Here is a 27,918-nt window from a genome sequence, read left to right on the forward strand (position 1 = left end):
GCTGTTATCTGCACAGGAAGTGGTGGAATGCGGAAGTTTACCAGATGTTAGTGTCCGCATGTCTTCCTGTTCCCAGCCAGTGGAGCCCAGCCAGCTGTTGATGTGGCACTGTGCTCCTTCCCTGCCCCTTCTCAGCAGCCCGAGGCTGCACTGTCATCTCCAGCTTCTGGCTTTTCTGATCAGAGCTCAGGGAAGCTGGTGAAAATAAGAACAAGTGTTTATTTCTTAGATCCTTTGCAGCAGGCTCTGTACTAAAGAATGCCACATTGGTCTCTTCATGCTTCAGACACTGACCAAAATCTATTGGGAGGAGATTATTTCAGATAGTGCCCTAGTACAAACTGTCTCATGTAGTGTGTAAACTCAGTGGGAAACCATACATCTGCCTTGAAGTGAAGAGAAACATGCCCTGATGTGTGTGTGTGTGTGTGTGTGTGCATGTGTGTGTGTGTGCATGTGTGTGTGTAAGTGCACATGGGTGCTCATGTCTGGGAATTAAAAAAAAAAGAATGCTGTCAAGGAAGCAGTTTTTAGGTGCAGATTGCAGAATTTTCCAGGCATGTGAGTAGAGGAGGGTATGGGGATGAGGGCATGGCTAGAAAAATACAGTCCTGTATTGTCATAGGAAATCTCTGGGACCAACAGCTGGCAGAGATCATTCTCCAGGACTGCCTTTCTGAAACTGATTCCCTGGCCTCAGTGACACAGGGAGCTATCCTATCATCTAACTTGTGCTTACCTTTATGAGGCACTGGGAACATTGATACCATATCCCAGATCTTCCCTGACCCTTCCTTGGAGTCATGAGGAACTAGAACTCTGGAACATGAAGTAAAGTGTCAACATTCTCATTTACCCATGCTTCTGAAGCTCCAATAATTCTCTGCTGTCTCAGAATATGGGTGGAAGGAATAGGATCAGAGGTATCACCAGACCAGGAGGGGGATGGGATTCCAACAGGGCATTGTCACTGTTTGCTCTTGGACCCACCATGGACCTGGAACATAAACCGCAAACTGACCTCAGGGCTTTCTTGTACTTTCAGACAATTGTCTCCTATGGAACTGTGATACTGGCCACTTCCACACTGCACTCCACTTAGCACCCAACGAGTCAAACATTAGGCATCTGTAGGGAACATATGTATGTATCCATGCTAAGAGAACTAACTGTGGGCACTCATCAACCCAAATCAGGAATCCAACAAATGATGCTATGCTTGTAACTGTAATTAAAAACAATTAGAACCTAGGAAATCAAATATTTTATTGCATTTCTTAACAATATTCCAAATGACCATCTTTAATCTTCTGCAAGCAAGACTCTAGGATGGAGCTCTGTGTTGTCTCTGTGGGGTTACAGGTGGTGGTGCAGAGCCTGAGCAAAAGAAATAAAAAAAATAACATCTAGAATCCAGGTACCAGTAGCTCATGCCCATAATCCTAGATATTTAAGAGTCTAATATCTGCAAGGTAACAGTTCTAACCCTGATGCTAGCAAGTCTAAGGACTTCTTTTTTAACAACTCATTAACAGAAAACATAAAAGCTTCAACCAATCTATCCAGGGTTGAGGGGCCTGAGCAGGAGCCTCTGATGAAGAGTAATAGTTATCTGCCAGGAAAGTCCTCCTAGTCTAGTGCCTGATGAGTTTTCAGGATAGGGAACTTGTTTTGCCATTTGAATATTAAACATCATTCTTGGTTCAAAAAATTATCAATACAGGCCACAGGCAGCTCTGACAAGAGCCAATGAGATGCATACTTACATCAAGTCACTCTGAAGGCCATTTACTATCTGCAGTCTGAATGTTCCTCACCCTTGTGAGAGTAAAATCACTCACATTTTGGTAAAACAAAAGAATTACTGACATCCAATGAAAACACACAATGAGTCTGTCAGGAGAGCACAGCACAGTTGGAAGCCTTTGTTCCCAGGCCCTCCATAAACAACTGGGGGTACTGAAAGAAAAGTGGAATGCACCCTTCACCAAGCCAGATACCGTGACAGCGATGCACCTGCTCCAATGGCAGGATGTCTTTTACTAATTCTTATGAAGGTTTTGCAAGGATTACAAATAGCCTTTCTTCTTCTCCACCTCTTCCTCTTTCTCTTCCTCCTCTTCTTCCTTCTTCTCTTTATTTAAATACAATTATCCATTTATAAATAAAGTTGATGGCTTGCTTATTTTCAGTCTAATAATAAGTTTGGGAATTCTTGGAGGGTGGGGATGTGAGGATGGGGTTCTGGCTCCAGCAGGTTCAGCTTCTCAATCATTACCTCTGTAAGTGACTGCTTCAGAGCTGAGTACCTGTCCCTAGGTCTCTGAGCAGGCAAATGATTTCACACACAAAAAAATAAAGAAATAATGCCTCAGCTTAACTCTATGCCAGGCCCACACTTCGACCTGAATCCCGAGATGTCCTTCCCCAAGGGTCTTCATTGGACCTTAGCCAATATACTCTGGGAAGTTCCATTTTCACTGTCTGAGACCATATAGAAATAACACAATTGCCTCATGTGTAAAAGCCTCGTGTCACATGTGCCCATATGTGTCTCTGTTGACCCTTATCTTCTGGAAATTCCTCTGATTTATTTACTACGAAATGTGTTTCTCCCCACAAATGTCCTTTTCAAGACTCTCAGAGAGTACTTTGGTTTTCCAGTCAGGTAGATGAGAAGCAGCAATGCTGGGCCTGTCTCAGGCTATCTTAGCAGTACTTCTGGAACCCTCAAACATCTGTTTTGGTCTTGGGCTCCTTCATTGATTTTACAAATTCTTTGACTTCTTCTTCCAAGACTTTGTTCCTCCTCTCGACATCCTCCCGAGAGCGTTCCACATTGCGGAGGCTGATTTCCAATGCAGCAAATTTCTTCTTTTCACTCTCCAGCTCTTCATTGAGTCTTACCACTTTAGCCCAAACATCGTAATTTTCCTTCTCAAGACTACAAAGGAAAGAGAAGTTGTATTCATAACTGTTTTGTTACATGACAACCCCTTTTTACAACCACTTAAAGTTAATAAAAAAAATAAAGAGAATAAAAAAGGAAGTAGGACTTAAGAAGAAAGAAAGAATGGACAAATGAAAGAATGAACAAATGAAAGAAAGAACGGGGTGTTAATTGTAGATTTTCCCCTTCGCAACTCTATACTCTTGTTTAGAAGCTCTTGTTCATTTTCTTTTCCAAAACACAAGACCCAAATCCAACGGATGCCTTTTTCTCCATCCTGCAAGAAGAATTTCCAGCCAATCTGGATTCTAAGAGCAGGTCTAGGCCTCGCCTCTGTCATTTACACCATGTTATGGCATCTCTTAAGTTACTATTCTGCATGTCATTTCATGTTTTCTATCTTCAATCAGATAATAAGATCCTTGAAAGAAGGGATCATTTCTGACAGATTTGTATGTCTACCCCTATAGCAACTTAACATCTGTCCTGTTCAACAGAATCTGTAGAGGCCACATCCATATTCCAGATTCCCAACATTTCTGGGGGATTCAGGTGGTATGATTGGAAATTTGCCTCAGAATTTCATTCTGTTGGACACCGCCTCCCTATTCCTTAAACTACTTGCATGTGTTCTTCAAACTTGAGTGCCCATTTTAGCCCTTATCTTGGTCGGATATTATCTTTAAGGACCTTGACATACTCTACGTGTAACAACATCTCCTCAGAGCCTTATCTGTCCCTCTATATCTCTTCTTAGAGCAAAACTAATATCATTCCTTTTGGCTTTTACATTCCAAATCTAGTTTTCTTCTCCAAGTTCTCCAACGCTTCTGGCTAGGAGAAAACCCCAGGTGAGATATTGTGCTAGAACCTAAGCACTACTTCTAGTGAACAGGTAGTGTTTGTATGGGTTCTGGAGTCTGGCTGACCTATGTTAAAATCCCAACTCCATCAATGTCTGGTCACATGACCTTCAGGAATGGTTTTATACGTCCTGAGTTCCATTTCTCCTGGGAAATGCAGCTGCTACCTACTCTATAGAATTGTTGTGGATATTCAAGATCTTTCTTACACATAAAGCTGTTCTGATCAAGAGCATCCACCTGTGGTGCAGCTGGTTCTTTTCCTATCAATGATACTCCTCTGCTAGAAAGAAATGGAAGCCTTCTCTGCAATAGCTTTGATCATAGCCAAACTTTCACAGAACTCATCATTCCACAAATGACTGATTTCAGGGTCTCAGATAATAGCCTTTTGCTTATAGGGTGACAGAGATCTGTAGGAATAATGGGTACAGGCTAACAATAATCTTCCTTTTAGGTACCTAAGTGGGTGAAGACTTCTTTAATCATTCATACAGATGAAGTATCTATAAATATGGAAATCCATCAAGGTGCATTTCATGGCCTTATTACTGGTATGGATATGGGCAAAGCTGGTTGGGGTTATCTCTCATGATAAAGAAGTTGCTGAGAAATCGGTAATGTCATAAAAGGTCCCAAGAAGACACTACCTATGCCACAGAGCAGATTGTAAGTATAAGCATCTTAGGAACTGCATGAGACTGGGGCATTAGCTGCTTAAGGGCTCCCACTTGTGTTTCCCCCTGTAGCCTGTGTTCAATGGGAAGCTGGTGAGTAGCTGAAACATGTCAGGTGGAAACTATTCAGATGCTTCCATCTTAAACAGGCTTTCTGATGGTTAAGATAACCCCACTGGGTCCTGGACTGCTGTACTTTTCCTCCTTGTCCTTGTCTCCCCCTGCTCCAGATACTTTCACCCATCCTGTGCATGAACATACCAGACCTGCTTTCTTCTTGTGACCTCTGCACCTTGCCTTCTTTTGGCAGTTGTGTTCTTCTTCAATCTGGGCCTGACCTTCCCTCACCTTCTTTAGCCTTTTACTTAATCACCACTGTCTCTCCATTTAACATTAGAAAATGGACGTCCTGAATTCTCTAACCTCTTGACTTAGTTTTTTCCATCTGATATAACATGTTCTGTTACATGTGTTTTATCCCTGTCCACTCTCACTAGAAGAAAGCTCTCTATAAAACAGGGACTCCTCTCTTGTCTTCTTCAGTGCTAGATTACTGCTGGCCCATTGGAGATGCTTTAAAAAATATTTGCAGAATCAATGAATGACATTAATATGAAACCACTGTAAAAGTTTTTCTCATTTCATTAAAAATATACTGAGCCTTAAGGAACCACTATTTGGAAATTGTTGTTTAAGCTCCTTAGGCAATTTTCATAATTTTTCATAAATCTAATCATAAGTTTAGGATTTTCACTCAAGTAGCCAGTTAACACTCCTTACCTTCTTCCTTATTAGACCCAACTACTATGGACTACTGTCTTTGCTAAACAGTTCATAATGTGACTCCCCATGGCTTCCAAAAGATGGAAGTCAAGTGCTTCCTAGTGCTCCTCTGCATGGAACTTACTTTTTTATCTGCTCCTCATACGTTTGCTTCTGTATTTCTATTTCCTTCCGTAGTTCCTGGACCATCCTCTGCAAAGAATCCAGTTCTTCTTCTCCAGAATTTTTCCTTCCAGGCCCAGTTTCAGAGTTTGTTCTGGAGTCACAAGCAGAGGAAGACGGAACATCTACTGTGCTCCCAGAGACCTCTGGCAGGACAGGGACATTATCATAGGTGGAAGTCCTCTGGGAGTCAGAAAGATGGCGCAAGTCCTGAGACATGGTTCTCCTGTGCCCTTCCCCTGCCTTGGCCCCTGAAGACCAAAACTCATTTTTAAAGACCTCTACTTTGTTGTTATTAGCACTTTGAAAAGCTGATGTCAAGAAACATTTCCGGTTAGGGAGAGTTTGAGTCCTTTTTCGAGATTGTATCTTCCAATCTCCTGGCTTTTCCCTAGGGGCTTTGCTGCTGTCCTCTTGTTGCTGGTCACTTGGCTGTAGTCGAGTGGGACTAGTAGCATCCAAATCACTTGTCTAGAAAAAAATATTCATAGTGTTACATAGGTTTTCCCACTCACATATTATGTCCCCAAGATTAAGAATTAGAGCATTGCAAGAAAATGTGCATAGTTGCTACTCTCAGAAGACCATTACTTATCACCTTAGTTTATTATCTGTATGGAAATTCTTCATAAGAATATTGCACTTAGGAAAGTTGTTCATCCTCTAGAAATGAAGTGCTGACTAAAATAATTTGTTTGCTTATGGTGAAAGAATAACTAAGGAGGTCTTTGTAACTATGACACACAGCCCAGGAGTTATATAGAAAAGTTCAATAAATTTAACTGACACTGATTTGATTTCCATGACCTCCCAAATAAAAAAAATAGTGAAACAAGCAAATCAATCACCCCATACTAAATCAGTAAAATGAAAATGATCCCAAAGCCAAATGACAAACTGACAAAAATATTTACAATGTCTACCATAGGCAACTTTCCCTAATATATAAAGGGATACACCTATTAGCTATTCTCCATATTATATAAACTTAATAAAAATTAGAAAGAAAAAGACTAACAACCAACATACAAGTATAGGACAAGATTAGACAGTTCACCAAAGGAAAAATGCAACTGGCTCATAGATGTAAAAAAAGCTTTTCATAACAGTGGAAACTCACTCTTATTAAAATCATTACTACCTATCAGTCTGGTAAAACCCTCAAATTTAGCAATACACTCTGTTGTGATATTGCAGGGAAACATTATTTCATACATTGCTTTCTTATGGAAGTACAAGATAGCACAAACTCTTTAAATAGTTATCATTAAAATTACATATTCAAGTCTACTTATCTGACCCAGCAATCCCATTTCTGGAAATTTATCCCAGAAATTTATCTACCTGCATACATATTGAAGCCTTGTGTAGGACTGAAAATAATTATGGTACAGGAAAACAACAGAACACTATATACATACAGGCCAAAAATGAAGTTACACGGGTAGGCTATTTATGCATAGATATGGAAAAACTCTCCAAGATAGATTGTTACATTTTAAAAAATTCAAGATTCAAGTGCTAGATGGGAGGAACAGATCAAGTGGTAGAGTACCAAAATATAAGCACAAAACTCTGAATTCATATGCCAATACTTCCTGTCCCCTACAGCAAGATTCAGAGTAGAGAAGGCAAGAGTAAAAAAGAGACAGATACACAGAAAGAGAGAAAACTAGTGTATTTGTGTAAACAGGGAAGTAAGGGAACAATTATATTTGCATAAAGAAACACTAGAAGGATAAGAAACTTCTAAATGCAGGCAACAAGGACGGATACTGTGTGTGAGACTATGAGAACAGAATTGAGGGTAACCTATTTTCTATCTTTGGGGGGTTTTGAACCAAGTGAATATATTACTTTAAAGAGTAAATTGTAAAGGCAAAAAACACCAAAGATTATAAAAATGAACTTAAAATATAAAATGGGAAAAACAGGGGGCTCAAGCTCTCTTTCTGCCTTCCAATTCATTACCTGTTTCAGCAGTAACAGCCTACTTCTTCCCTGTGATAAGCATCTGGATCCCTAAAGAAGGAACTAGACTTAAATCTTGCCTAAAGAACAGTAGTGCTGCTATCTTGGGACAACTGGTCAACCTCCCTGATTTTGGATTCTCAAAGAATGTAGATAAGGGTATCATTTATGGGGAAGACTCTAGAGGTGATACATTTAAATTTCCCAGCACAATGGGTGCCCATAAAAAACAATGAATAACAGACATCTATTAAATGAGCATAGCAAGGACTTTGCATGTGTATATGAGTGTGTGTGTATGTGTGTGTGTGTGTGTGTATATGTGATATCATTACATAAAGAACAGGCTTTTCTAAATTGCAGTTTCATTTTGAACAGTTAGTAAAATATACCTAGATAAGCATCAACTAAGAAAAACTATTATCTCTAAAATGACTACCTTTTACTCCCATCTTCAAGAGCACTGTAGGTAACTTATCTAGTTGACCAGAAACACTGAACACGTTCCTTGGCCACACATGACAAATTAAGCTTCTATACAAAGTTCACATTCTTTTCTTTAAAAAAAATTCCTATAAATACATATAAGTATTTGACCTTTGCAAATTATTGCACTCAAGTTGTCTACATTTTGGAATCTGCAGAGTTTGGGGACATTGGGAACGTGAGTTCCGAGCCTTCTGTACAAATGAGGGGGCTGACATTGCCGAGAAAGCTTATCAGGGAATGAGAAATACTACACGAACACATCACATAACTCTAAGAAAGAAATCACGTTTCAGGGTTTCAGCAGGAAACCAGTTCTCTCTGGACTTCCACCCAGAGTTTTCAACAACTCTCACCAAAGTATCTGCAATGCTTTATCTATTTCCTTCCACTGAACTTCCCTACACCATGCCTGAGAGGTCTCTCTCAGAAGGTTTCAGAGAAAACCCCATTAGTCAGTCATTGAGCAATTGGCATGCCACTAATCTCACCTCCAGAGCATTTCTGACAGAGACTAAATTTTGAAAAAGACTGGGCTTCCAAGATATGTTTGAATAGGTCTGTACCAGCTCTGCCCACTCTCATAGTATCACCCATAACTCCCCAAGTTGCCAGCCCAGAGTAGCCTTATGTGGAATGACCTGACTAAAGGGGGCAGGAAAGTTCTGTGAGTCTTACTGTGTTAGTGACACTTTCTGTCCTGGAAACTGGAGAGTCTTCAGTAGCATCCCAGCCTACAGAACTTCGAGGCACTGGTGGTTTCTTGGGATCATTTTTCTGGACGGGGGGAGACAGTGGTGCGTCCTTGGACTTGGGAAAAAGGACTTCATGGTCTCTGATCATCATTGTCATCACTCTTTGGATCTGTGGAGTTCCTGATGGAAAGAGGCAAAAGATGTATTATGCTAGACCAGAGATGGGAGGCAGATAGCTCTCCAGGGTTGAACTTAATGAGATGGCTGTAGACTTGGCCCTACACACTCCAAAAGATTTCATTTTATCCCCTTATAGGACCCTTCCTAGTTGTTTAGTAGATTATGATGAGAAGGCTGGAAGAGAGGAAGGGTACAGAAGTGATGCTAATGAAAAAGTTGTTAAGATTATTCTCAGTCTACACTGTACCATATAACCTCTTGATCAGGTAAATAGGCCATTTAACAGGGGGGGAAATGGAGACATTTTTCTGAGATTTTTTGGGCTCTATCTCATTAAAGATACCTACCAGTAATAATAAAAGACTAGGAAACACTCACTATTTTAGAGTAAGATTACTGTGCTCTGTGATCACTAGAAAAATCCTTGACCCATAAATTTTATCTCATAAGACTAGTTACGTGGTGGAGATAATCAGCTGAAAATGAAATATAGACTGAAAACTGCAGAGTAGTGCATGAACACAAGGGGCAGTGTTGTCACTGTTACTTTTTCTGTTCATCATCGCGAACCAGCCTATTTACCTCTCATAATCACAGCAGGGTCTTCAACCTTTGACCTGATGAGGTTCACACCAATCACGGTAGCCAGATTGTCCACACTCATCTTGTTAACAGCGCAGTTCAGCTGGATTTCATGTAGAAACCTGTGGTTAGCCAAGAAATCCCTTATAGAAAACAGGAAGTTGCCAGAAGAAAGCACTTCCAGGTACAAATGGTGTATTTATTGGATTCCAATTTTTTTCCCTCCCATTTGGAGAGTCGAACTGGACTGTTCTGCCCACAGGAGTTTATATTTCATTTGGAAAATCTAAGACCAAGGAGGGAAGAGAAACGATCAAGGTTACCAAGCTGCTGATGGCACGTCAGTGACTGAGTTTGGAGAATCAGACAAGCAGGTATCTAGATCCAGTTCAGGGAACTAAGAGGTGACTAGAAGAACTAAAATTGGTATTTGAGTGCCCCTAGATCCTTACTTTGAAAGACTTTATAGGTATAGTGCCTCCATATATATGCATATTTTTATATAGGAGTTTATAGGCATCTTGTCTTCAGAGAGGAGTAAGTTATCAGTGAGAAGTCTTAGAGATAAGGCCTCTTTGCTCTATGCTTCAGTTAGAGTACCAAGTATCTCTAACTCTCAACAGGTGCTCAGTAACTAAAAATTCACTGGAGACATGAATCTCTCAAATTCACTGTTTAAGAAGCTGAAAGAGAATTTCTAGATATTTTTCAAAAGATGTAAAAAATGGATAGATTGAAGCAATGTAAACTCCAAATATGGAGAAAATGTTAGTGAAATAAATCATCACATCAAAATGATGAAAAATTATGAAGCCAAATATAATCTTATTTTATGACACAGGGAAATGCTCACAATATAACAGTAGCCAAAAGAAAGGACACACACAAACACACACACACACACACACACACACACACACACACACACACACACACACACACACACACACACACAAAGGCTGATCTTGCTTTTATTCCAATTCAGCAAAATGTTCTACCAAATTTATAGTTATGTTTGAAAATCATTTAGAAGCACATATGTTCAAGAATTCAGGTATCATTGCTGAACTAGGGGTTGAAGTTGATGTTTATTTCTTGTTTATGATTTGCTGTATCTTCCTAGTTTTCAAATCAGGTCAAAACCTACTGTTCTAATTTGGGAACTATATGTCACTATTCTTTCAAAAAAATGAAAGACAAAATTGAAGACAGTGTGAGAGGAAGACCCAGATTCCCAGTCCGGCTGACCTATGTCAATCCATCTGTTAGGTGTTTCTCCAGGGACAGCACAGAGATTGTCCCAGAAAGGGTAGCTCAAAATCAATTCATTCAAAGCATTAGGTTGGTCTCCAGTGAGAAAGACCAGAGATATAAGGAATCTGGAGTGTCTTGCATATTCCAGGATTACAGCACTGAGAAGGGGTGTGTTTCATTTTGTGTGTCAATCAGGTTATGAGTGAGTCTTGAAATTATCTTGTGGAAACAGAAAGCTTTCTCAATACTATGTGTGTAGAGATGAATTTTCAAAGTCCTAGACCGGAATCTGCTATCTCAGAGAGAGTCTTTCTTTCTTCTTCTACCCAGTGAATGTTTCCTGATGTGGCATCTCACCTGCAGATGTAGCTCAGGAGACTATAGTTGTCACGAGGAAGGTTGGAGAGCTGCTTTATCAGCTCCTGTTGAGCCTGGGAAGAGATTTTTGATAATATTAAGAGCTGTTGCTATTCACCAGCAAGGGGAACTGGGAATAGAATTGGTAAATCTATATGGATACAACACATTGGCCAGCACCCTATTCCTACAGATTTGTGAGTTTAAAAATACACAAAAATATACACATATATATTGCTGGGAGTTGGTGGCTCTCACCTATAATCCTATTTACTCAGAAGGCTGAGATCTGCAGATTACAGTTCAAAGCCAGACTGGGAAGTAAAGTTCATTAGACTATTATCTCTAATTAATCACCAGAAAACCAGAAGAGGCACTATGGCCAAAGTTGTAGAGTGCTAGCCTCGAGCAAAAGAATGCAAGGACAGCATCCAGGCCCAGGGCTCAAGCCCCACCGCAGACAATAAAACAAAAATAAACAACAACAAATATACATACATGTAAAATACTATAGCTTCTCAGAAAGTTGCAAGAAATAGTATAAAGAGGGTCTCAGCTTTTTTTGGGTGCGGGGAGGTCTGGTCATGGGGCCTGAATTCTGGGCCTGGGTGCTGTCCCTCAGCTCTTCAGCTCAAGGCTAGCGCTCTACCACTTGAGCCACAGCACCACTACTGGCTTTTTTCTTTTTGCTTATGTGGTGCTAGGGAATCGAACCCAGGGCCTCATGCATGCAAGGCAAGTGATCTACCACTTAGCCACCTTCCCAGCCCTGGTCTCAGCTTTTATATACTATAGTTTTCAGACTTGTCTGTAATTAAACTATCCACCCTATTCTCAAACTTGAGCTTCTCTAAGGCACAGATTCTCTGATAATCCACATTCTCAAACCCTGGGTTAATTAATGCAAAAATGCAATGATCCAACAAGAACTAGATGACAATCAATTATCTCAGAATCACTTTCTAAGTTGTGAGGATAACTACCTAAAGAAAATAAAAATGTATTTTTTAGAAAGTCATGAGGAAAGGAAGATTCTTCTGTGAATATTTCCAAGCACTGTGGCCTTGCTGAGTTCTGCTGGGACACAGGGCTAAACTGGCCCAGTGGGAAGAGAGAGGAAAGTTCTGCAGTGGCTTTGAGTGTCAGGCCTCGTCATTCAAGGAATGCATGCGACAGGGAACTCTTTGCTCTTTTCATCCACAGCTTCCTGTTGGGTCTGAAATCACCATCTATACTATCCTGCTTGTGAGAATACTACAGGCATTCCTTAGAGCCCAGCACTCCCTGGACTCCAATGAGCTGCCATGATGATGAAAACATGCCCTGAAATCTCATTCACTCACATCCCATCCCTACTCCTGTGGTGTAATCTCTCTAGCCGAGAGAGAGTGCTGGAGAGAAGTGTGGTGAGAAGTCTCCTCTTCTGAGACAATGGATTCTTTGCAAAAGTTGCTATGTCTCACTCCTTCCAGAGACCATCACTGCAAGATTTTTCTAGAGGGTAACATATCAGACTGTCAAAGACATAATAACCTCAAGTAGGGGCTGGGAAGGTGGCTCAGTGGTAGAGCACTTGCCTTGCATGCCTGAGGCCCTGGGTTCGATTCCTCAGCACCACATAAGCAAAAAGAAAAAAGCCGGAAATGGCGCTGTGGCTCAAGTGGTAGAGTGCTAGCCTTGAGCTGAAGAGCTGAGGGACAGCGCTCAAGCCCAGAGTTCAGGCCCCACAACCGGACCCAAAAAATTAAAATATTAAAAAATAACCTCAAGTAGGTGGAGGCTAGGAGACATTGGAAGAAGCAGGTTTTTCATGGGAAAGCGTGGGGAAGAAATATTGCCAAAAGGATCTCAGTGTCTCCTTTTCTTTCCCCAGAATGGAGGGGTGAGATGAATATATGCCTTTGCAGCTGAATTTTAAGCCTTATTCTCTAATGTGTTGCTGCTTTCACAAAAGTGAACTGATACATCTGTATTAATGAAGAGTTTTCCTTCTTCTTTTTCCTCCCCTAAAAAATTTACAACTCCTATATAAAGTGTCTTCTATCAGATTATGTGATCTGATTTTTGTTTATAACTGTAACATCTTAGATACCATTACTGTTCTCTTTCTGTTCTAATTCCAAATGTAAGATTGCCTTATTTCTTGTGCCAGGACCTACTCAAATCATAATGTTCCCTACTGTCACTCAAGATACAGATGCTTTCATCTGTGTTTTCTCACAGGGAGAGATAGGCACTATTTATCTTTTCATATGTACGTTTATGTAGTCTGTGAAGCAAGCTATGCAACTAACCTGAATTGAGGTAGCTAACAAACGTCACTCAAGTGTGTTATCTTCGTTGGTCACCTAACAACTCATATCACAGTGGATATGAGAATTAGATTAAGTTGTTGCTGTGCTGTCTAATACAACAGCTATTAAAACTGAAATAAATTAAAATTAAATAAAGGTACAACTTTGCTTCTTCAGGTTCATGAGCCACATTCCGAGTGCCCAATAGCCAGATATGGCTGGTGGTGATCACATTAGAGAGTGCAGATATACAACAGTTCCATCATTGAAGGGAGTTCAACTGGTCTAACTAAATAAGTTTAATTTCATTATGTCAAATGGCAAAATCAAAGTTAAATCTAAGTAGTAACAATCACAGGTTTTGCTGTATACCAGCTTGTTAGAGAGAGTTTGTGACACTACCAGGACCAACAACAACAAAACTGCACTTAGTTATAATAGCAAAATGGCATAAATATACTTATGGGACTTGGTGTTAAAAATCTCAATTAAAAGGTGGGTACTGGTGGCTCATGCCTATAATCTTAGCTACTCAGAGTCTGATATCTGAGGTTCATAGTTCAAAGCCAACATGGGTAGAAAAGTTTGTGAGACTCTTAATTAACCACCAAAAGGCTAAAAGTAGAGATGACTCAAGTGAAAGAGTGACAGCCTTGAGTGAGAAAGCTAAGGGACAATTCCCAGACCTTGAGTTCAAGCTCCAGCACACACACACACACACACACACACACACACACACACACACACACACACACACACACACACACACACACACACACACACACACACACACACACACACACACACACACACACCATGAAGGTGTTACCATCAGTTGTTAGTTCTCTAGTTAGTTCTCTAGTTAGTTCTCTAGTTAGTTCTCTAGAGTGCTTGCACTCTCAGGCATGATATTACAGACAGAGATTATTGACCCATGAGCAACAGTAGCTGAAAAAGATCGAAGAACAGTTCCCTGTATGTCCTCTCTAGGGCACATGCATTCCTTGAGCAACCACATGTGACATCCATGTCCATCATAGAACTGGAGCCGCCCTAAAGCTTGGTCAGCTTGGCCTTGTATCCCTGTGGGTCTCATCAAGACCACAGTACCTTTTCCATTATTTCATTTTAATTTTTGTTGTTCTACCATTTGAACCACAGCTCTACTTCCAGCTTTTGGGGGGTGGACAAGTGGAGATAAGAGTCTCACAAACTTTCCTACCTAGGCTAGTTTCAAACCACATTCCTCAGATCCCAGCCTTCTTAGCAGCTAGGATTATAGACATCAGCCAATGGCATCCAGATCTATCTATCTATCTACCTATCTACCTACCTATCTATCTATCTATCTATCTATCTATCTATCTATCTATCTATCTATCTATCTATTGCTGGTCCCCAAGCTTGAACTCTAGGCATGATTATTTTTTAAGTGAGTCTGACATAAGTGATTAGTATCCTTCCATTCCTTTCCTTTTTATTTTATTAAATTTATTTTAAATCATCTTTAAATAATTATACAAAGAAGTTTCAGTTCAATATGTCCATTTATGAGTACAATGAATCTTGATCAATGTCACCTTCCATCATTCTCCTCTCCATCTATCCTAACCCCAGCTATCCCATTTCTTTGCTGGATTATGACATCTCATGAAGTATGGAGTCTGGTCATCACCATCAGCACCACCTACCATCTTTTGCTGGTAAGTCCCAGATAAAGAATCTCACCAAAGTGCATAGGGATCCCTGACCCATTGTCACCTACCACAATAGTATTCTGAAACCAGCTGCTTTCTTCTAAAGCAGAACAACTAAATAAGCAGACACAAACCTTTGCCTCATCTGCATTCATGAGCTGCCCACAGAGTAGGAACCCCTCATACTGGCTCCAAGGAACCACTGGCTCTGGGAGGTCTCGGAGGTAGAGTTTGAACAGAGAGGCCACGGTGTGCACATCTGTGTCTCTGGAAGAAAATAAGCAACATACTTTGAACGGGAGATTCCATAACTCTCTTCTCTTCCACCTGCTACATAGTCTACTCCATTGAACCATAGGCTCCAGAGGAGAGTTTTGGTTGAGTGCCATCACAGCCAAACATTTTTTTTGCTAATTTGTACTTTTAGTGCAACAACCCTGCACACTTCTTTCTCTGCATCTTCCAACCCATTTTCTTAAAGGTAAAGTCAAGGCCCACTTTTCCATGAAACCTCTTTTGACTATTTTGGTCTTTGTTGCTTTCTACTTTCTTTAAGTCACTCAGTACCTCACAGCACTGTCAAATTAGTCTGTGATGTTTAAGTGTTAACCTCTTTATATCCTTAATGCATCTCTATCTTTAATCTCCCATTGTGCTTATAATGAATGAGATCCATTCATGTATTTTCCCCGTAATTCATTCAATCAGTAGGCTGTGTAGTTTACATTGCTACATTTTTTAGTACCATTGTTTTGCTTTTGGACAGCACTGGGATTTCATTAGTAAATCCCAAGGGACATTTGGGGACCTTTGGTTTCATCAGGCCACAGAGGGGACACAAGTGTTATCAAATCCTTACAAAATTGTGTGGCTGGTGCCATGGTATGGGACTCTGTCTGGTATGGAAAGTGCATTGGATAGGTGTGTAGAAAGTGATGCCCAAGCCAGAACTGCGAAGCCATAGGTGATTCCTCAGATAAAATAACACCCCAGATAAAATCTGAAAAGTGGCGAGTTACAGGGTAAGGCATGTGTGTCTTCCTGGAGAGGAGGAAAGGAGGTCCTGTCCTTCATTACAAGGACTGAGACAACATTCAGATGAGTATCTGGTTGATGCAAAGAAGCAAGGCTTTGTGGTTCAGCTTCTCCAACTCATAGCAGGGTCTGAAAAGCCACAGCTAAGAGGTAGAGCTGGACCAGCACCTGTATTTATGTAGCTTGCAAGTGGAAAACGATTCTCAACATTTTTAAATGGCCGAGGGAAGATACTTTTAAAAATTGTCTCATAGCTTGTAGAAGTTCTATGAAATTCAACACAATGAAGTTTTAGACCCCCACATACTCATTGATCTACGCAATTCTACTATGCTTCCTAAATGTAAGAGCACACTGCTCATAGCTGTGGCAAAAGATCTCTAGCCTGAAAAATCTAAATATTTACTATGTGGCCCATTATAAAGTTTGCTGAGCTCTGGCTTGGAGGTAACTGAATTTATTTTGCAGCATTATAAGAGAAAATTAATCTGAATCTCCACGTACATTCACATACTGCTTAACAAAGAGAACATGTTCTGAGAAGTGCATCGGGTAATTGAGTCACTATGGGAACTCAGAGGGTTTACACATACCTAGATGGCTTGGCTTATTGTGCTCTTAAGCTCTATGGTCCATATATCTGTCTGTCGTGGACCATTCAGCAAAGGGGAATGAAAGCCGACTGGGATGATATTCCTCTTGGAGGAGGGACAGGAGGTAGATTTGGACAGCAGAAGGAAAAGAGAGATATTTGGGGCAAGAGAAAGAAGAGCATCAGAACTTGTCTATAAAGCTCTGTCTTGAGCTTTGTGTATGATATTTTGTTTTTATTCTTGGTAGCCAGTTGTTGTTCTACAGTTCTCTCCATTCTCTGCCCCTCCTTCATAGCCTATGAACTTTCTACCTCTAAAAGAAAACACAGAGCTGGCACAGATCCCTGCCTACGCTCCATGGCTGCCCTCAGGAAATCTGGGGCGGAACTATTCCCTTAACATGGAGATTCTGAAAAGTCCTACCCTGCTGAATTGCTGTCTAAAAATATCTCTGAACAGAGCTAGCTGGGAAAAGTTGTCAACACATGATGGGAAGTTCCCAAGGAACAGACAGAAAGACAATCAGCTGACAATCTGCAGGAGTGGCATTCTCTTCATGTCCCCATGAGCAGGCCAGTCTAGGGATTCTAACACACATCCAATTAACTTCCAAAATCTCTTCAATATATGAGCCCCAAACTCATGCAAAACCCTTGAAGCCCCTCTTGTCCTTTAACTGCCCTATTCAGAAGGTCATTTGGTTTTTTTCCCAGGATCCTGCCCCAGCCTCTATCTGGTAGCTCTGCCTCCAGCTTCCTGTTCACTGATGCTCTGCCTGGACCAGCCCCCAACACAGAGAAAACACAGAATGAACGAAGGAAACAAGGGACTGAGATGAGGAAAAGAACACAAATGACAAGTCAGAACTGCATTCTTGGTAGAAAAATACCATTTATTAAAAAAATAAGAAGTTTGATCAGAAGAAACTAAAGACAATAAAAATCTCCAACACTAGAAAGAGAAAGTGATTATAGCCACATATAAAGATACAAATGAATGTAAGATGGGTCAGAATTATAATAAAAGGACAAACGGACAAAGATACAAATGAATATAAGATGGGTCAGAATTATAATAAAAGGACAAACAGACAAAGATACAAATGAATATAAGATGGGTCAGAATTATAATAAAAGGACAAACGGACACACACACACACACACACACACACACACACACACACACACACACACACACACACACGGGACTGTAAACCCTCCACATTGTTTGTCAGCCTGATATTGCCAACTGATGACCTGGCTAACATCTCATTCTTGTTATTGAATCTCAGTATAAACATCATTTCTTTTGGCAGAAGCAACCTCTCTAAACACTATACCATGTCAAAAGTTCCCTGTTCTAAGTTTTCATAGTTCTCTTAACACAAGGGAACTTCTACAGTTCGTTCTATACATTTTTATGTGATATCTATGCCCCACCAAATTAAGACTGACTCAGATGTCATTCTGATAGTCTTTTCGATGCTTCCAGCATCATTTTTCCTGAATTGGCTATCCTCCAACCTAGCAGAAAAGCCTCAAATGATTGTATATATTCAAGCACTAGGCACTGTGTGGATTCTGAATTTAACAACTCATTCACCAGAAGTTACCCTAGGCCCCTCAGAAGGCTCCGATGGCCCTTGCTTTGGAGAGGAGTGCTAATGATGTGGACTATCCATTTGCCTGTTTCTCACAGAAGTATAGGTATGGGAAATACCCATACCCAACAGAGAACTGATAAGGAAAATGCTAACTTTACATTTCTATCTCTAATAAGAACTTTCCACACCTGTGCTAGAATCTCCAACACAAGAGTCCCCATATAGATTTGATACTAGTGAGTCAATGGGGGATTCTTCTGGTGGAACATACGAGTTGGGCAATGTAGAAGATCTAAGGAAGCATCCACTGACCTGCTGATGGGGACATCAGAAAGGGGCTCTGTCCTCCCAATCCCCCTCTGCCACTCAGTGATTTCTAAAATGTATTGTTTCAAGAGGTTAAAAAATATCTATGGGGATGGAAATGTGGCTCAGTGGCAGAGTGCTTGCCTAGCAAGCATGAAGCCCTGGGTATGATTCCGCAGTTCCACATAATTGGAAAAAGCCAGAGGTGGTGCTGTGGCTCAATGGTAGAGTGCTAGCCTGTGCAAAAGAAGCTCAGGGACAGTGCCCGGGCCCTGAGTTCAAGCCCCAGGACCAGCAAAACAAAAAAAAAGAGTCTATAACTAATGTAAATGTTTCCAAAAACTACAACCAAACAAGAGGTCAATGAAACCAGCACAAATATCTCTGAAGGGAAAGTGACCCATGTTAGACTGACTCTCAGAAAGCCAGTCTGGCTTAGGGGTAGCAGAGAGGGAGGCCAATCATGGATCATGTTCATCTGAACTGTGTGTGGTATGTGGGAGATGGTGAGGAGCAGGTCAGGAGAGAGGGGGAAGGGAAGGAGGTGTGGAGAGTCATGGGGGGAAAGATATTAGATCTACTCTTTATTTAGGGCCCAGGAGCAGACTCCAAACTGAGACTATAGCAGTGAGCACAGACAGAAACAGACAGACCTCAGAAATGTTACATAGGAAAGATGGGCCATGCTGGTGATTGGGGTAGAAGCAGGGTGGTGGGGAAGGGAAACACAGACAATGACCACACAAGCCCAATACTCAAGTCTACAGCTTTCCCCTCTGTCCTAAATAAGCTTTGGGGGATTTCAGTGTTTGAAAAGAAATGGAATTTAGGCTTATCATATTAAATCTTGCCTTGTGGGTTGGTAATTTGGAAAGAACAATGGATCTGATGCCAGTAGGACAAGTGTCTGCAGGTAATCCCAGAATGGGCATTGCATAATAGGCACAGGGGTGGAGGGTGTAGCAGCTTAGCACAACCCAGTGGGAAAGCCCTGCCAAGTGGCAGGAGGAGTAAGGAGGAGAAGAGTTGAAAGGAAATGTCATTACACCGGACATGTCCAGAAGAGGGTAGGCAACCGCCACAGAGGAGACGGGAGAACACAAGGCTGTCACAGTCATATATGCTCCCCACAGAAGGCACAGAACTGAGGTAAGTCAGGGAGTGCTATAGTCTTGGAGACTAATTTTAAATGTTCATTCTTCTAGAACACGGAGGAAGACCCTAAGTTCCATAGATACGGTAGATTCTTAACCACGTTGTCTGTATAAGGCTTCTCTTCTAGGCTTTCCTAGAAAGGGTGGGTCTCAGATTCTGTTATTCCCTACCCTTTCAGCCTCTTCCCTTATATTTGAAGCATCACTTGAATCTGTTCAGATCATTGTCTCTTACCTAAGCTCTCCTAGCTGGGTTCCAGGTCCCAAATTCAGAACTGTGAGAACAAAAGACCTTTTTCTTTTGTGAGCCAGAACTCCTGAATATGTCTGTGTGCATCTGTAGCTCAGCTAGCAGGGAGAGGTAGAAGAGATAGCATCTATATCACACCTCAGGCAAGGACAGCATACCTGTCAAAGGAGGGCCGCTCCCCAGCGTCAAAAGCATCTCTCAGTTGCTTAACTAGGTTGTCCTGCCCAGGCAGACGGAAGATGCCCTCTTCATTCACACCGTGTTCAAGAATGAACTCTGCACACTTCTCTACCAGGATGGGCACCGGGTGAGAGCCAAACTTCTGTTCATAGGCCACAGTTTCATCCAAGCGCTGACCAAACACGGCTGGGAAAAAAAAAGAAAATGAAACCTGTCCATCATTCTGACTTTCCTCAGATCAGCTGATAAGTCAAAGTGCTTGGCCCATTTCTGAATTTTTCTATGTCACTTGCAAAGCCAAACGAAATAAGTATCAAGAAATGGGAGGGAAGGGGGTACATCCAAGCAGGGGTGGGGTTGATAGATTTAGGGAAAGAGATTTAGAAAAATAAAGAGGAAAGGGGAAGAAGAATGCAGTCAAGAATTCACTGTATATACCATGGAATTGAGGAAAAATAAGGGGAAGGGCGCATCAAGGGGGAGTGAAAATGTTGAAGGGATGACAGAGAGCAAGACGCTTCATATACATAAACTGCTTTGTTACGTGGCAAAAACAATCTCAAAACATGTCCTAAAAATTAAGAAAAGTGAGGGAAGGGGTGGGTGAGAATGTGGAAAGGGGTGACATTGCTCAAGATGCATTGTATTCATAAAGTGATTTGTTGGGGCTGGGAAGGTGGCTCAGTGGTAGAGCGCTTGTCTTGCATGCCTGAGGCCCTGGGTTCCATTCCTCAGCGCCACATAAGCAAAAAGAAAAAAGCTGGAAGTGGGGCTGTGGCTCAAGTGGTAGAGTGCCAGCCTTGAGCTGAATTGCTGAGGGACAGCGCCCAGGCCCAGAGTTCAGGCCCCACAACTGGACCCCCCCAAAAAAAGTGATTTGTGGAATGGAAACTCCTTTGTACAACTACTTAAACATAATAAAAATATTCATTAAGAAAAGATTTGAGTGCAAGGATAGCAGACACAACCTGGGAGACAAATTACTCATAATATTTCCGGGAGTAAAAATTTTGGTTAGCCTCTGTCAGTCTCTTTCAATTGACCCACATTTTTCCATATTTGATGAAACCACAGCTTGTTGAATGCTGGTGGCTCATAGCTGTAATCTAGCTTCTCAGGAATCTGAGATCTGAGGATCACAGTTCAAAACCAGCTCAGGCAGGGGAAGTCCATGAGACTCTTACCTCCAATGAATCACCAAAAAGCCAGAAGAGGATCTATGGCTCACGTGGTAGAGTGCTAGCCAGGAGTTCAAGCCCTGGACTAACAAAACCATAAAGCAAACAAACCAAAACAGCTGGCTTGGTTTTTACTGAGTACTCATGTGCTAGGAAGTATGCCAAGCACTTTGCACATCTTTTCTTCATTTAGTCTCAACAGGAGCCCCATGAGGTGGCAACACTGTCATACCCACTTCACTGTCATTGACTCTGACTCTTAGGGACTCTGTGAAATCAAGGTCAGACAGCACAGTTCTGTGAATGTGGCCTAACCCACAGCAGCAGGAAGGCCATTCTGATTTCTACTGGTATCCCTGAGTATTGAAGCAAAACAGCCTAGTGCATGATTGGCTCTTGCTCTGTTAAACCCCTGTGGCATTTCAAATTCTTTAGGTTGTTCACTATGTTCTAGTCACATAAACATCCCCACAATAAGCATGCTTATTTGCCGAGCAGAGATCCTGGAACATGTGCAGTACAAATACATAATGTCTAATTAATGGCTTAATTAATTGTTAATGTTTGGATGAAGGAACATAGACGCCTCATTCTTTTGAACTATTTCCTTAAGGCAAATTCCCACATGTAGAATTACAGAGTCAAGTGGTTTGAACGTTTTTATAAACTGGTGGTATGCAAATTGCTTTATAAAAATTTCTTTTCCAAACTGCACAGCCTCCAGCAAAGCAAGTATGGACTAGCACCACCCCAGCCCAGTAGGCACTTGGCTCTGTAATCTCCCTACCTCTACGTGTAATGAGATTAGTTTCTAAGTGAGGAGAGCTACTGCCTACCTCTTCTCCCACCAGATCCCAAGGACCTCCGTGTCCTGCAGGTTTGTAAGACTGACCATGGCTTCAGTTTTGTCCTGTCTGAACATTCCCCTCTGTCATCACTGGGGCTCTGCCATACCCAGCGATATCCTAGGATATTGATTTGCAAAGTCTCTAGGTTCTCCCTGTCGCTCTTGTCCCCCCCCCTTCTCCCTTTTCCTTCTGGCTGTCCACCTCTATCGAGAAGCCAACTAATATGGATCCCACCTGAAAATTGCTGACCCCGATCTTTAGACCCTGTGTTCTCTTGGCCTCCTCATCCACCTATATCGGCCACAATCTCGTTTGTCATTTCAACTCTCCATCCCCAACTACTTAGCTTTTAACTCACCAATGGTCTACTTGAGCACCATGCCTGAGCTTTGAGTAGGTTTCTATTTCATCAACAGCATTTATCAATTTGCCCCTCAAAGCCTGGAGCCCCTCCATCCTCATGAGATATTAGATTTAATCCCAAACTGAGCTGCCTGGCTATTGTCTGGTTTAAGTGAGAATTTACAGATTCGTAGCCCTGTAGTTAGCCCAACACCTACCTACCTTTTTGGTGAGACTACTTGCCATGCCTCCAAAGAATTTCACCCTCAGTGTTCCCCAAATCCAATGCTCTCCAGTTTCTGTATCCTCAACAAGCGCTTTCCCTTGCTCAGTCTGCTCTGTCTTCTTCTGTCTGCTGGAATTCTATTTGTGGTTTCTTTAATAGCATCACCTCCACCATGCTTTCCCTGATCCCCAGATGCAGAAACTATATCCTTTCTTTATGCTTCCATCTTCTGTCATATATCTGCATTCATCATTTGTGTCTTTTGTATGAACATAAAGCCCCTGAATTAAGGGACATAGGGAAGGTATCTTCTCATTCCTAATGTTTAGCATAATGCTTAGCACAGGGCAGATGGTCAGTAAACTTTACTGAATTATTTAATGAATTTATTTGTCTTCAAGCAAGTATTTTCCATGACTAATGGTTGTTTTAGCACTTTAGTTGAACCACTAGTAACTGAAACATCTCCATAGAAAGGGGATCCATTTTAAGTTACTGAGTGCCCTACCATGTGCCAGCAGCAGCTACATGAAACATGGAATGGACTCCACAGACAAGGGACATAGAAGATCTGCTTGTTGCATTCAATTAGTTTTCCATCCAGGTGTGAAAAATCGAAGAACCACACCAAAAAATAGTGTGGGATAAGTAGACAACATGGATAACCACACAGAATTAAGTTCCTGTTCACCTATGAAAGAAATCAGCATATCATAATTGAAACGATCATGTGACATTTGTGAAATTCTTTTGAGGAGTACCCCCCAGAGAAACAGGTAGATATAATTTGGAGCAGCTAAAGCTTGGGCTTAGCTCATGAGGTTCCAAAGAACACCGCAGAGACGTAGATGTTAAACCTTGGGCTGGGAGCTTACTGGGTCCCACTGAAGGCCAATAACCCCAAGTCAACGTACAGAGAATAGAGATGTCAGAGGTTTCTCCCCAACCATGCCCACGTCTCACCAGTACATTCATTCCTAACAGTACTTTTCCCTCCACCTTGCCAGTCCCCACTAGTCAAGTGTTCACACCTCAGATTACTGAGAGCTCTGGGGGAACTAGGCATCTCCATATCCTGGAAATTTGTAACTGCAATCAATCTTTGTTAACTCAGATCTTCACCACTCCCCCTGAGCTCATCATCATTTGTTCCTGTCTTAGCAGGTAAACAGGCAGAGGAGATGAATGGACTCCCTCCCCACAATCTGTGCCCCTCTTTCCTGCCCTCCCTCCCTGGTGATCCTGTCTCAGGAGAAGCAAGAACCCTGCCTTTCCTTTAGGTGATACTTTCTAGAACAGTCAGCTCTACCCTTATCATCTTTTTTATCTCTTACTTCTTGTGTCGTACATTTTTCTCTTTTGATATAAATAGTCCATGTGAGTCTAGGTCTTTATCAAGCTAGGAAAGAACGCTCCTCCACACCAGCCCTCATGCAGATGATCAGTGCTTGCTTCTCTCTATCAAGGTTCTCATAGTAAAATATATGTCTATTTTGGGCATTTACCCAAAAGTTTACAAACAAGACCACACTAAAGCTACCAGCACAACTATGTTTATTGCAGCATTATTTATTATAGCTAAGATATGGAACCAACCCAGATGCCCCTCAGTAGATGAATGGATCAAGAAAATGTGGTATATATACACAATGGAATTCTATGCCTCCATCAGAAAGAATGACATTGCCCCATGTGTTAGGAAATGGAAAGACTTGGGAAAAATTATATTAAGTGAAGTAAGCCAGGCCCAAAGAAACACAGGTCTCATGGTTTCCCTTATTTGCAATAACTAGTATATGTCTGAGTCAAGCAGAAAAGGTCAGATAAGTTGATGTTAGAGAAATGAAGCCTAAGATATGTATTCAAATGTTTTTTTTCCTTTCATGCGATTGTTTCTAACACATTTATAAGATCATTTCTTTGTTGCTTTTTCTGTCCCTTCCCCACAGTATAACCCCTGCTTTCACTCTATTTGATGTCGGTATAATTTGTAGAGGGGAAGGGGAAAACCAAATCGTTTAAATAGGGATACAGATGGACCCATTGCAACAATGAGATGTACAAGTCGTTATGTCGAAAACGAACTTTACAACTTTGGTAGGGGGAGATGGAGGGAGGGGGGTGGGGAGGATTGGGTGGGGGGCAGAGGGAGGATGGGAAGGGGAAACAAAGGAAGGGGCTATAATGCTTGATAAGAAATGTACTCATTATCTTGCCCATGTAATTGTAACCCCTCTGTACAGTATTTTCACAATAAAAAAATAAAATAAAATATGTCTAGTTCAGTGGGTTGTTCTCCTCACAGACCATGATATATTGATCAGTCTAGTTCCATCAGCCTATATCCCCCCCATCTCACATTCTTGCTAAGATTTCTGCTGAAATCCCCTGGCTGAGTCCAGCCTCTGATAATTCCACATATTACTGTTTTATATGAAGACTGATAGCATTATTTCCGTTGTTTTTAAGACCTTCTCCCCACAAGGCTATCAAACCATCCAAACTACCCATCCTCATTCTTTTCCCCTCTTCTTGATGACTCATTTCAGTTCCCTTTACTGTGTTTTATCCTATGCTTACTCCTTTGGTCCTTTGATGTATTGTTGTCTTGGGTTCTGACTCAGAGGTCTCTTCTTCCCGTCTGGGTGCTCTCCTTGTGGAAAGTCATAGGAATTTACACATTTGGATATCATCTATAAACTGATCACTTACATAACTGTGGCTCTGGTGCTGTCTCCCTCTCTCTTCTTTTTACCTTATTCTAGGTATCTCTCCAGTGTCTCCACTTCCCAGGGTCTTCTCTAGTCTCACTCATCCTACCTCTAACTCACTGCTTCTCCCCTAACTCCTTCACAGGAAACAGTATTCAATCTTCATCACATCATCTACTTATAGGCACTGAGAATACAAAGGCACTAATACAAGGTACTTGCACTCAACTAACTCAATTAGCATAGCTATTTCCCCCTCCTTCCAAATATTTCTATACATCTTAAATACATATACATTTGGTTGGTTCTCTATTCCCACTGTTGCTGCCTTAAATCATTATACTGTTCTGTTGTTTTATTTCTGGCCTTTTTGCAGCTGAGTTCCTTGTAAGTTCCTCCCTCCTAAATTCATTCATTCAGCAAATCTGCTGTGGGTCCAGCTCCTTGGTAGCTGGAGATTATGGTACAAATAATAAAAAGTGGTCTTTGCCCTTAAAACCTTTCCAGATGATGTTTTCTTCCTGCTTTTTATTCAGGAGCCCAAACTTCCTTGGTGCAGATGCCTTCTCAGAAGGCATGGGCCCTCTCTGCTCTGCACTCATCGAGCTCCTGGTGCACACCTGTCATTTTGCTCTATGATGATTTATTTAAATGTCTCTTCCTCTCTCTTCCACTGGACTGTGGGCTCCTCAGAGGCAGACAGGCCGTCTGGCTTGCCTTCTATTTTTATCTCCAGGCACAGAGATTGGCACATGATGGACCAGTCCTCAAAGAGCTATGACTACCTGCCATCTCCCATTCTTTCCATACCCCATGCCTTCTCCCTGCTCAGCACTTCTCCAAACCTGCTCCTGTCAAGGAGATCAATGGCCTTTGCATTTTTAAACCCAAAAGTTAAATCTTCAGTCCTCATCTCAACTGCTCAATCAGCAGCATGTGATACAACAAGCCACTCCTCCTCAGTCACTTGTCACATGACTCTGGGTATACCACTCTCTCCGTTCCTCCTTGATCTCATTGGTTGCTCCCACACACCCTCCTCAGATGACTCTACCTTCTCACCCTGCCCTCTAATGTGTGACTGTCCCTCCTCCCATCTAATGTTAGACAGTACCAGGACCTTTCCCCCCATCTGCATGTACTTCCTCTTAATCTCACCGCTTTAAACATCACCCTCAAACTTTACATCTCCATTCTAGAAATCAGCCAACGCTTTTCCTTCTGACAAGAATTCACCACTGTGTGCTCTGGACACATGAGAACCAACAGTGTTCATGACTGTACATGACAGAGAGAGTATCCTTGTTTATTTTTTGTTTGTTTGTCTAGTTCAGGTTTTTAGTCATATTTGTGTCTGATCACATATGAGGAATTTAGAATCCCAAACATCCAAGAAACTTCAAGGTCTTGATCTTGAATTGAACTGATTTCAGATCTCTGGATCCTTATCTCCAGCCTTTGATTCAAGAGGCTTGATAAGGAAAAATAAAGAACAGAGGAAGCCCAAGTACACAAAACAGAGGCCAACAAAGGAAGATGAAGCAAGGCAGTTGTTTCTCAAAAATCATTCTTCCTCCCAGTGCAAGGCTCCTAGTTCTGTGTCATGTGCTCTTAACCTGACCCCTGCTTTGAAGGACCTTTTGCTTCACAGCTTTGCCTGCCCTCTTGCAGTGGGGTCATTTCTAATCACCTCATTCATGACAAACTTATAACCATGCTGGGTGCCAATGGCTCATGCTAGTAAATCCTAGCTGTTGAAGAATCTGAGATCTGAGGAACACAGTTCAAAACCAGCCCAAGGATGGGGGCGGGGTGGGCAGAAAGACTATAAGACTCATCTCCAATTAACCAACAAAAGGCGAGAAGTTGATATATAGTGAAAGTGGTAGAGCAGAAAGGCAAGAGAGAATAAGAGAAACTGAGTTCAACCCTACTATCAACACACACACACACACACACACACACACACACACACACACACACACACACACACACACACACACACACACACACACACACACACACACACACACACACACCCCCAGCAGAAACAAAAGCAACTTAAATCTAGTCCCTATCAGCAGAAGCATTTCCATCCTAACAGTTATGAAATTTAACTAGTTCTTTATAACTATACGTACATAGTTATTATCATCGTTAAATGTAATATGATAATTATAATGATTAACCAATTTAATTAAGCTAATTAGATGCTTTCATGTGTGACATCCCAGTCATTACTAGAGCCCTACCAAGCAGACACTGTTCCATTTTTGCAGATAATAAAACCAAGGCTCAGATTAGGAATTTTTCTTAAGGTCGTATTTACCCCTGGAACCTATGTTTAGTTAATTCTGTTTAAAGATTTCAGGTATCACCTATCTCATGGAGAGGGACAGGTTCTTCCCACGCTGGACATGCCATCCCCACCTCCTCTGCTATACCACTCTTCTTGTTCTTCTCCATCCCCCAGAGCTAAAGCTTTGGACTGAAGGGACCCCATCCTGAACAACCACTTAAGGATGACATGACATTACCATG

At 41.6% G+C, this 27,918-nt stretch overlaps 1 protein-coding gene across 4 annotated transcripts in view; it reads right to left on the bottom strand.

The window, feature by feature from the left end:
• Positions 1–1,249: 1,249 nt before the first annotated feature.
• Arhgap25 (Rho GTPase activating protein 25) overlaps positions 1,250–27,918 on the bottom strand; it is a 78,855-nt gene continuing 52,186 nt past the window's right edge. For 3 of the 4 annotated variants that reach the window (XM_070004485.1, XM_070004484.1, XM_070004486.1), the window contains exons 5-11: positions 20,051–20,258; positions 15,086–15,218; positions 10,961–11,034; positions 9,350–9,471; positions 8,571–8,767; positions 5,398–5,906; positions 1,250–2,944 (exon numbers count right to left, since the gene is read on the bottom strand). In XM_070004485.1, coding sequence (XP_069860586.1) covers positions 2,731–2,944; positions 5,398–5,906; positions 8,571–8,767; positions 9,350–9,471; positions 10,961–11,034; positions 15,086–15,218; positions 20,051–20,258 — 1,457 coding nt within the window. In that variant the 3' untranslated portion in view covers positions 1,250–2,730. The remainder of the gene's footprint in view (positions 2,945–5,397; positions 5,907–8,570; positions 8,768–9,349; positions 9,472–10,960; positions 11,035–15,085; positions 15,219–20,050; positions 20,259–27,918) is intronic. The other variant, XR_011368224.1, reaches the window with a different exon arrangement.

This window comes from Dipodomys merriami, unplaced genomic scaffold (genome assembly GCF_024711535.1).
Source record: "Dipodomys merriami isolate MVZ:Mamm:240054 unplaced genomic scaffold, mDipMer1.0.p SCAF_63, whole genome shotgun sequence".
Classification (NCBI taxonomy): domain Eukaryota; kingdom Metazoa; phylum Chordata; class Mammalia; order Rodentia; family Heteromyidae; genus Dipodomys; species Dipodomys merriami.